General features: G+C 52.7%; 1 protein-coding gene across 1 annotated transcript; it reads right to left on the minus strand.

Annotated features, from left to right (window-relative positions):
• Positions 1-1,358: 1,358 nt before the first annotated feature.
• On the minus strand, positions 1,359-10,478 carry LOC138764680 (zinc finger protein 497-like). The gene is made up of 3 exons (XM_069940899.1): positions 10,121-10,478; positions 7,541-7,633; positions 1,359-5,176 (listed from the first exon to the last, which is right to left on the minus strand). The coding sequence occupies exon 3, from the start codon at positions 5,164-5,166 to the stop codon at positions 3,394-3,396; it is 1,773 nt and encodes a 590-aa protein (XP_069797000.1). The 5' UTR covers positions 5,167-5,176; positions 7,541-7,633; positions 10,121-10,478; the 3' UTR covers positions 1,359-3,393.
• Positions 10,479-10,798: the final 320 nt, after the last annotated feature.

The raw sequence follows: 10,798 nt of genomic DNA on the forward strand, positions 1-10,798 counted from the left end.
AGATTGGAGATGAAACTTCTGGGGCATGAAGGATTACGGGGTCGCCCTACGTCATGAACAATTTTCATTTCCTCCAATTCTTGCATCCTTCCTTCTCAGTAAGTGCCACAATCCATCCCTATCTCCAGAAATCCCCCCAGACTCCAACTCTTCGACTTTTGTCAACTCCCCCAACAGCTTCCATTTCTGCAATTCTCTCTGGTCCCCTCATTCTTCCTTATCTCTGTAACCCTATCTGGTCCCCACACCCTTCCTATCTTATAACACTCCTGTTATCCCATACCACATCTGATATCTGGGACACCCTCTGATCCCCACACCCTCCTCAATGAAAGACTCTCTGGTCCCCACACCCCTTCACATCTCTGCAACACCCTCCGATCCCCAAATTCCTCCCCATTTCATTTCTTTTTAAAATATTTTTATTGATATTTATTCAATAATAAAAAAAACAAACAATACAATTATATGTAACTACAGAACGAGTTATAAAAATTACAATAATGATCAAATGTAGAAATTCAGAAGTACAATAGCACAAACATGATACAAATCTCCGAAACCCTCCGGGCCCCACACACCTTCTCTCACTGTAACCCCCTCCGGGCCCCACACCCCTTGTTTTCACTGTAACCCCCTCCGGGCCCCACACCCCTTGTTTTCACTGTTACTCCCTCCGGTCCCCACACCACTCTCCACTTCTGTAACCCCCTCCGGGCCCCACACCCCTTGTTTTCACTGTTACTCCCTCCGGTCCCCACACCACTCTCCACTTCTGTAACCCCCTCTGGTCCCCACGCCCCCTATTTTCACTGTTACTCCCTCTGGTCCCCACACCACTCTCCACTTCTGTAACCCCCTCCGGTCTCCACACCCCTTATTTTCACTGTTACTCCCTCTGGTCCCCACATCACTCTCCACTTCTGTAACCCCCTCCGGTCCCCACACCCCTTATTTTCACTGTTACTCCCTCCAGTCCCCACACCACTCTCCACTTTTGTAACTCCCTCTGGTCCCCACATCACTCTCCACATGTGTAACTCCCTCTGGTCCCCAAACCCCTTCTCACTGCAACCTCCTCCGGTCCCCACACTTCTCCCCATCTCTGAAACACCTCTGGCCCCCACACCCCCTCATTTTCACTGTAATTCCCTCTGGGCCCCACACTACTCTCCGCTTCTGTAACTCCCTCTGGTCCCCACACCCCTCCCCAACTCTGTAAGCCCCTCTGCTCTCTGTAATTCCACTAGTCCCCTCACCACTCCTTATTTATGTAAAACCCATCCACTTTCCTTTGGAAAGACAAACCATAATTAAAGCACAGAAACTGAAAAAAGAGAACACTGCTGACCACAGAGTTAAGACTACATTGGATCAATTTAATAGTCAATTGAAGAAAAATCTGAGAATCCTTTTGTTTTCTTTACATCACAGACAATTGGATTAACAGGGGGTTGGGGGAGGGTTGGTTAAAATAGTTTGGTTTTCAGACAGTAGGCGTGGTCCCAACCATAGATATTAAATTTGGCTATTCGTCCACTGACAAATGTCCTAGGGAAGCTCTTGCATGTTGATTTTTTAAAAAACTGGCCCATTCGACGCTGGTAGTACTTTCTCTGTAATGGCCCTTCACCACATTGCTGGTCTCTCATCAACGAGTTCACCCAGGAGCAGAAGCAAATCCCAGGATTTAGACCGTGTCAAGATGTCCTTTTGCCTGATGTCTCAACTCTCTGTTAGTCATGCTCTCCGGGATCTTGGCCATCTCCACTCTCTCTGCAGCCGAGGTCGCTGTTTCATCCACTGAATCTCACTGCGAAGCTCTCAGGCTTGGCTTCCCCCACCCCCCCCCCCCCCCCCCGAACCTGCCATATATGCATCAAATCTCCCTTGGCAGGTCTCCCATGACCACCGTGTGATCGGCCAGAGGGGAAAGTCGGCTGCTCCCTTGTAGGACAGGCTACGAACGTCTGCCACACACTCTTTAGAGCACATCGGTTCGAACCCGCCTGCCCCACACTGCTCGCTGGGAATTGTACATCAGATCCGAAGAGGAGTGAACAATTCGGGAAACAGTGATGTGGGGGGAAAAAACATTGCTGCGTCTCCTTCTGGGATGGGACTGGTGGCCGACATGTCCTGCCCTGAATTAGGCAACTAGGTTCCTGTAGTGTCTCCTATCTCAGTCAGGTCATGGTAATTCCGACACTTGTAAACCCTCCCTCTCACTTCCACCCTTCCCCACACAGCCCCTTGAGAAAGGCGCCGTTCCAAGCATCTCTCCCAAGTTGAGAATTAACCCTCCCAAAAGATCTCCCCTCTTTTCCCACCCCACCTGCCCCTTCCAGCAGACCATTTCTCTTCACCCGCCCTTCGGCATGGGAAGGGGTGGAACGTCGCAGGGCGTTGTCTCTTCCCCTCCCCTCGATATCCCCTATTCGCATCCTCCTTCCACACAGCCTTCTTTCTCCCGAGGTCGGGGAGGCAGAGAGGGCCGAGGCTGAGATCCAGGGGGTGCAAAGGGCCAAGTGCTGGGGAAGAAGACAGTCTTGATGACACCTCCTCCCTGCAATCAAATGGAAACTGTCCTGTCTTCACAGTGGGATCTCCCTCTGCCTGTTTACCCACCCCTCACCCATGTCCCAGACGCAACATTTCCTCCCTTCCCCCTTGCACAAACACTCCCCATCCCCCTTATTCCCTTGATGGAATATCAACCCCCACCGCCAAAGCTGGGATCTCAGAGGCACTCACTCTGCCCCTCCCCTCCTTTCCCTGAGCCTTGCCCATTCTGAAAACCAGGGTTCTACAGGAAGGGGCCCCTAAAGCAGCAGAGATATGGGAGACATGAAAGATCGTGCCAACTAAACCCCTCCCTCCCCCACTTCATCTGCAGAACCCGATCCCCTCAGTGGGGAAGGGGACTTTTGTCACAATGCTGAACAATTCCCTTGTCCCCTTTTCCTGCAACCCTTCCCGCTACTCCCCCCTCCCTTGGTCTCCCCACCGCCCCCAGGAGGGACCCCTTCCTTGTTAAGGCCCAGGATCTACAGGGATGCTGAGGAGGCAGCAAGTTGTGGTGACCCCTCTCCACTCACACCTCCCCCATCCGCTATCCCTACCCCATCCCTCCCCTTGGCGGGAGGGGGTGCTTGGAGTGGTCAAGGACTTAGACCCCCGTTCCTCCTCCCTGACCAGTATGATCAGGGACTCGATATCAGCAGGGAGGCAGGGAATGGAGAAAGTCCATCCTACCCCGCTCCTCTTCCTCCCTCGCTCCTCCCGAAGCCCAGGACATGACCCTGAAAGCAGCAGGGAGGAGGGAGGTCAGTGTCCCCTCTCCCCTGGAGATCCATTGTTAAGACTGGGGGGTGGGGGGCCTACTCTGCTCGCTCACAGGTGGAGTCGGCGGTGACTCTGCAGGTTGGCGGCCTGCCGGAATGCCTTGCCGCACACGCCGCAAGGGAAGGGCCGCTCACGGGTGTGGGTACGCCGGTGGTTCAGGAGGCTGGATGAACAGATGAAGCGGCGGGGGCAGGCGGCGCAGGCATAGGGCCGCTCGCCTGTGTGGGTGCGCCGGTGAGTCTGGAGGATGGAAGGCTGGGCAAAGCGGCGAGGACAGAGCGGGCAAGCGTAGGGCCGCTCTCCAGTGTGGACCCGTCGGTGAGTGGCCAGTTCCCGGGCACTCTTGAATCGCTTGGGGCAAACTGGGCAAGGGAAGGGCCTTTCCTCGGAGTGCACCCGCTGGTGAGCCAGCAGGCTGGAAGAGCGGGCGAAGGCTTTGCCGCACAGTGGGCATGCGTAGGGCCTTTCGCCGGTGTGGGTGCGCCGGTGAGCGAGCAGATTGCGGGCCTGTCGGAAGTGTTCACCGCATATCTCGCAGGGGAATGGGCGTTCTTCCGAGTGCACCTGCCCATGCGTCTTAAGCTCCCGGGAGCTCTTGAAGCGCTTGCCACACACGCCACAGGGATAGGGCCTCTCGTCAGAGTGTACCCCGCCATGGGCCGCCAGGCTGGAGGAGCGGGCAAAGGCCTTGCCGCAGAGCGGGCAAGCAAAGGGCCGCTCGCCGGTGTGGGTGCGCCGGTGGTCGAGCAGGACTGAAAGCTGGGTGAAGCCTTTGCCGCACTCGGCACACGGGAAAGGCCGCTCGCCGGCATGCAAGCGCCTGTGAATCTTCAGCTCCTTGGCGCTCTTGAAAGGCCGGCCACAATCGGCGCAGGGGTAAGGCCTCTCATCAGAGTGCACCCGCTGGTGAGAGGCAAGGCTGGAGGAGCGGGCAAAAGCCTTGCCACACAGTGGGCAGGCAAAAGGCCGCTCACCGGTGTGGCCGCGCTGGTGGGTCAGGAGGTTGGAGGAGTAGATGAAGCCCTTGCCGCAGACGGAGCAGACGAAGGGCCGCTCGCGGGTGTGACTCCGCCGGTGGATGGCCAACTCGGATGGGTAGTTGAAGGCGCGGCAGCAGTCGGCGCACTTGTACGGCCGGTCACCGGGAGGCCGGCAGCGGTGGCGGGCTAGGTTGGAGGAGCGGCGGAATCCCAGGCCACAGCCGGGGCAGGAGAACGGCTTGGCCCCTGCTGCCACCCCACCCGTGCTGCTCGCTGGCGCCTCGGCACTCGATTCACCTGCATCCCTATCAGTAGTCGCGTCTGGGATTCCTGACGGCAGCGATGGAGAAGGAGGGGGGCCTGGTTCCTTCGCCATGTCTGGGACTCCTGGTGGTAATGGAGGAGGGGGGTCCAGCTCCGCTGCCACATCTGGGACTACTGGCAGTGACGGAGGAGAAGGAGGGTCTGGCTCCCCTGCCACGTCTGGGATTCCTGGTGGCAATGGAGGAGGAGGGGGGTCCGGCTCCTTTGCCATGTCTGGGACTCCAGGCAGCGACAGAAGAGAAGGAGTGTCTGGCTCCCCTGCCACGTCTGAGATTCCTGGCGCCAATGGAGGAGAATGAGGGTCTGGCTCCCTTACCACGTCTGGGGTTCCCGACGGCAATGGAGGAGGAGGAGGAGGGGGGTGCGGTTCCTCTGCCACGTCTGGGACTCCTGGCAGTGATGGAGGAGAAGCAGGGTCCAGCTCCTCTTCCATGTCTGGGACTCCTGGCGGCGGCGGTGGCGGAGGGTCTGGCTCCTCCCTGGTCTCCTCAGGTGGGGGAGCCTCAGCTTCGTCCATCGCTGGTGCCCTAGGGAGAGGAGGTGGGTGGGGGTGATGGGGTTAACGCGTTTGGGAAGGAAGGTGCACTGTGTGCTCCCCACGGTCACACATCCCACCCACCGCTGGCCGGTCGGACAGAATGCGGTAGAGTTTGCAAACTGGCCGCTTGGCTGCCCAGTCATCAACCTGCGCTCATCCAATTTTCCTACGTTCCGCCAGTCTTCCTCCGAACCTTTCCCAACCCTCTTTCCCCCTCTCTTCATGAAGCTTCAACCATCTCTCCCTCCGAACCTTTCTGGACCCTTCCCACGGAACTTTCCCCCTCTCCGGAGTTGACTCCCTCCAAACCCTCCCTGAACCCTTTTCCCTCCCTGTCTCCCTCCGAACCTTCCCCAACCCCCATCTCCCTCTAAACCTTCCCCCTCCACGTTTCCCTCTAAACCTTCCCCCTCCACGTCTCCCTCTAAACCTTACCCATCCTGGAGACATCACCCTCTGAACCTTCCCTAACCCCTTGCCTGACCCAATGACTATTTAATGGTGTCAGTGACCTTGCCTTGACTCCTTCCTCTGACAATTTGTTCCACACACCCACCACCACCCTGTGGTGTGAGGAAGCTGCCCCCCGGGCCCTCTTTAAACCTCTACCCTCTCTCCTTAAACCTATTCTCGCTGGTTTTCAATTCCCTGACCCTGGGGGCGAGATAATGACCGACCACTCTATCCACAACCCTTGTGGGTTTATAAGCCTGGAGATGTCTCCCCTCAGCCTCCTGCATTCTAGGGAGATCAGTCCCATCTTATCCAGCCTCTCCTTATAACTTGAGCCCTTCCAGTCCCGGGAACATCCTGGGAAATCTTTTCAGCCATCACCCTCAAGCTCAATAACATCCTTCCTACAGCTAGCTGACCAGAACTGCCTGTGATACTCCAAGTGTGGTCTCACCTACGCCTTGTACATTATAATGTGGCATCCCTGCTCCTGAACTCTTTGCCCTTACTGATGAAGGCAAGTTTGGTCAAGCACCACCTTCACACCATATATCTGTGTCTTCTGTATCCAGTAATCCCTGTTCTATCACGCTCTCCAGCATTCACTTTGTCAGTCCTGGTACCCTGATATTTCTGTTCTACATCAATACCTGTGCCAGTACTGCCCAGGTTTAACCACCTCTCACACTTATTGGAGTTAATCTCCATCTGCTGCTCCTGTGTTCATTGCATCTGCTGATAGAGATCCTGTTGTAACCTCAGGGAAACTCCCACAGCAGAACGAATGTTGGGCTTATCCACAAATTACTGTGCCAACCCAGCAATGACCCCTGTGGAACATCACTGGCCTAGAATCTGAGGAAGAGCCCTCCCACTGTCTCCTACCATTTAGCTAATTCGGGAGCCATTTGACCAGCTTCCCCTGGATCCTTGGTGATTCGGACCAACCTACTTGTGTTGTCAAAGGCCTTGCTAAAGTCCAGGTAGATAAAGATAAAGTCCCATCCCCATCGAAGTTCTTGGTCAACTCTTGGGTAAAAGAAAATCAAGTTTGTGAGGCACTTTGTCCCACACACAGACATGCTGACAATCCTCAATCAGTCCTCGCCTTTCTAAATGCAGCTAGACTGTGCCTCGCAGAATCCCCTCCAGAAACTAACCCACCACAGATGACAAGCTCACTAGGCTCTAGTTCTCTGGCTTGCCCTTCCTAAATGCCTGTCTAAAATGATTCCATGGGATGTTCCCAGGACTGGAGAGGCTGAATACGCTGGGATCTTTCTTCCTGGAATGTAGGATGGTTAGGGGTGGGGTGCAAGGATTCCGGAGGTTTATAAAATTAAGAGGGGCATGGATTAAGGTGGATGGTCACCATCCCTCTTTCTCTCCCCAGGGTTGGGAGGCTAAAGCTAGAGAGTATGTAGATTTAAGGTAAGAGAGGAGAGATTTGAAAAGGACACCTTCTTCACACAGAGCATGGTGATGCGCAAGACAAGCTGCCAGAGGAAGTGAATGGTGGATGGGGAGGACATTTTGGAGACATTTGGATGGGTACTTGGTGAGGATAGGAGTAGGGGTATACAGCCATGGAATTGGCAGTGGGTGGGTACATTGAGACTTCCTTTAAGAAGAGCTCGGCTAACCCCATGCAGGATAGGAGGATTGGAGGGGTATGGACCTAATGCAGAAGGGCACATTGTCGGGCCAGTGTCTGAGTTGAGGAGACTGTCCTGGGACAGATTTGTGGGTGATAATAGGAAAGCTGAGCCAACAGTGGGCATTGGATGAAAGGTGGGGGGGGGGGGGGGGGGGGGTGAAGAAAGAGGGACTATTTTTTCCCAGGCTGCTTGTGAGGCAAGGGCACGAGTTAGGGTCTGGGATGGAGGCGGGAGTTGCATACCTGTGGAGGCAGACACAACCTTGTCTGACAGGTTGTGCCTAGGCTGCAGGAGCTTGTCCGATGGGGTCGGGATGTCCCCCTTCTCGTCCTGTCCTGGAAAAGGAACAGAAAATGGGGAGGGGAGGGTTGGTTGACGAAGCTCAGCAAAGTGACAGCAGAAGGGGTGGGGGGAAATGCTGCTCTATGTACCCAGGCACCCCACCCACCAACCTCCAGGGTGGGTGGGCATCGGGAGAAGCAGATGAGTGGGGGAGTCAGAGATGGGTAAGATAGAAAGACTAATGCAGTTCAGGTTCTTTGGCCTATGATGTTGTGCTGACCTGTATAAACCAGCTCAACAATATAACCATTCCCACACAGAACAATCTAAATCTTCCTGAATAGAAGGCCATTCAGCCTACCATCTGACCAGCAAGATGCTCTTTCCCTGTTCTCCCACACCCTGTTCCCCTGTCCTTCAAACTGTCTCTCCGTGCCTCAAACACATCAAAGCTAACAGATCCAGCACGTAATAAGTGAAACAACACAAAGGATAAACCTATTTGACTTCATTCGTACGAAGTGATGCATTTTGGAAAGTCAAACGAAGGTGGAGTACATGGTTAACGGCAGAATTCTTAACAGCGTGGATAAACAGAGGGATCTTGGGGTCTAAATCTATAGATCTCTCAAGGTTTACATGCATGTGGCATATTGGCTTTCAATAATCAGGGGATTGAGTTGAAGAGCCATGACGTAATGTTGCAGCTCTTTAAAAGTCTGGTTAGACCACACATGGGAGTGTTGTGTTCAATTCTGGTCACCTCATTACAGGAAGCTCTGGAGAGGGTGCAGAGATATACAAGAATTTGAGAATGTGTCTTATGAGGCAAGGTTAACAAAGGTAGGGGCTTTTCCCTTTGAAGCAAAGAAGGGTGACTTAATAGAGGTCTTCAAGATTAGACATCCAGAACCTTTTTCCCAGGACGACAGTAGCAAATACCAGAGGCATTTAAAGTGAAGTTTGGAAAATTAAAGGGAGTTTTTTTTTTCCCCCATGCAGAGAGATTGGTGGGTGCCTGGAATTCATTGCCGAGGTGGTGATGGAGGCTGGTACAATATCAACATTTGAAAAGACTCAGACAAGCATAAATATAGGGTTATGGGTGTGAGGTAGGGGACGTTAGATTGTTGAGTAGGTTTATATTGATCAGTACAACCTCATGGGCCATAGGGCCTGTGCTGTGGTGTTCTGTTAATATTATTCTAACAGTGGCAGATTCAGCGAATGAATCATTAGTAGAAGTGACCATTCAACAGAATTTATGGAGGAAAAATTCTGGCTTCACACCAGGAATCTCCTTCATTTTCTTGTGTGCCACTGCACACGTTAAATGGCAATAGATTCATTCAGAACAGATCTAAGAGTGGCATGGTTAGTGTAGCGGTTAGTGATCAGGGTTCAAATCCCGCATTTTGTGTAAGGAGTTTTGTACATTCTCTCTTGGTCTGTGTGGGTTTTCCCTGGGGATGGGGGATGGGGGGGGGGGGGAAGGGGAGAGGAGCAGCTCCAGTTTCCTCACACCCTTCAAAATGTACCGGGGATGTAGGTCAATTGGGTGGCACAGGCTCATGGGATGAAAGAGCCTGATACTGTGCTGTATGTCTACATTTAAAAAATTTAACTACAGCCCAGAAAATGGCCTCTGGTCTGTCCCATTGACCTGCACCCAGTACATATCTCTCCATGCCCCTCCCATCCAAATTTTTCTTAAATGGCAAAAATGAGCCTGCATTTACCAATTCAGCTGGCAGCTAATATTTCCTGTAAACCTTTTCCCTTTCACCCTTAACCCACTTCCTCTAGTTTTTGACCCCAGTGGAGAGAAAATAAAAAGCCTGCTTGCATTTACTCTTACCTCTGGAGGAGGGAAGATTTAGGGGAGATGTCAGAGCTGGGTTTTTTTGAAAAACTGGTGGATGCCTGGAATGCATTGCTGGCAGTTGTGGCAGAGCTGGTACAATAGGGTCATTCAAAAGACATAGGCAATGGACGCAAAAAAATAAAGGACTGTGGTGGTGTGAGCAGTGTAAGCACAACCACCACCTTGAGGGTCGTTAATGACTGTTTTATTTAAATCTGGTCCGTGCCCCTTTAAGGGCAGCATGGGTCGCGTGCCACGTGGGAAGTTTGACTGAGGAAGAAACCCTCGACGGCACCATCTTCCCAGGGCTGCCCTGCCACATGGCATTACAGGTGGGGCCGGTTCGCCCTGAGTGAGTGCGCCGCCAAAGGGCCATGAGTGTGAGAGGGAGTGAGGGTTACATAGGTCAGCATAACATCATGGGCTGAAGGGCCTGTTATTGTGCTGTAATGTTCCATAAATTAATTAAATTAAATTAAAAGAAATGATAGGTACACAAGTCACAGTAATCCTTGTGCAAAAAGAAGTGACTTGCAGTCATGTGGTGTTGGAGTAGTCCCTGATCAGTGGAACAAGGAAAGGTTCAAGAGCCTAATAGCTGTTGGAAACAGCTTTTTGGTTTTCAGACTTCTATACTTGAAGGAAGCAGTGAGGAGAGGTTGTGACCAGGCAGTACCTTATAGAGATGTCTCCAATAGATAGGAAGTCTGAGCCTATCCATGTTTGCTACCTGCTGCATTCCTGGGCACTCTAATTCCCAAAACAGTCAGTGGAACACACAAACATGCTGGAGAAACTCAGCAGGTTACGATGCATCCAAAAGAGGAAAGGTGTTACCAATGATTTGGGTCTGGGCCCTTCGGCAGGTAAAAGCAAAAGAACAGGCAGGTGCCCGAATAAAAAGGTGGAGGATACGGAGGAAGGGGCAGGGAGAGGAGTACAGGCTAACAGGTGGGAGGGTAGAAGAGAAATAAAAGCTGCAAAGTGATGGGGAATGGGTAGCTCTCTGATAGGAGAGGGAAGAGAAAGGTGTGGGGAGCTAGAGGAAAGGAGGCAGAGAGAAAAGAAGACACGGGGGGGGGGTGAGTTAACAGAAATTGGAGAAATCAGTGTTAATACCATCTAGCTGGAGTGTGCCCATAGAGAATAGGTGTGGTTCCTCCAATTTGTGGATGGCCACAGTTTTAGGCAGTGCTCATGCAGGCTTGAAACATTGGTGTCAGACTTTACTTTCTGTAGATGCTGCATTTCATGCTGAGCTTCTTCAGCATGTTCAACCCCAGCATCTGCAGGCTTTTTTTGTTTAACTCCAGGGACGTGGATAGGCAGGTATTAGAGCGATCAGAAAGGTTTA

The sequence above is a fragment of the Narcine bancroftii genome, chromosome 5 (assembly GCF_036971445.1).
Source record: "Narcine bancroftii isolate sNarBan1 chromosome 5, sNarBan1.hap1, whole genome shotgun sequence".
NCBI lineage: Eukaryota > Metazoa > Chordata > Chondrichthyes > Torpediniformes > Narcinidae > Narcine > Narcine bancroftii.

Bases quoted from the DNA above. Each gene is read 5' to 3' on its own strand.
- LOC138764680 (XM_069940899.1), bottom strand. From the start codon at position 5,166: ATGGACGAAGCTGAGGCTCCCCCACCTGAGGAGACCAGGGAGGAGCCA.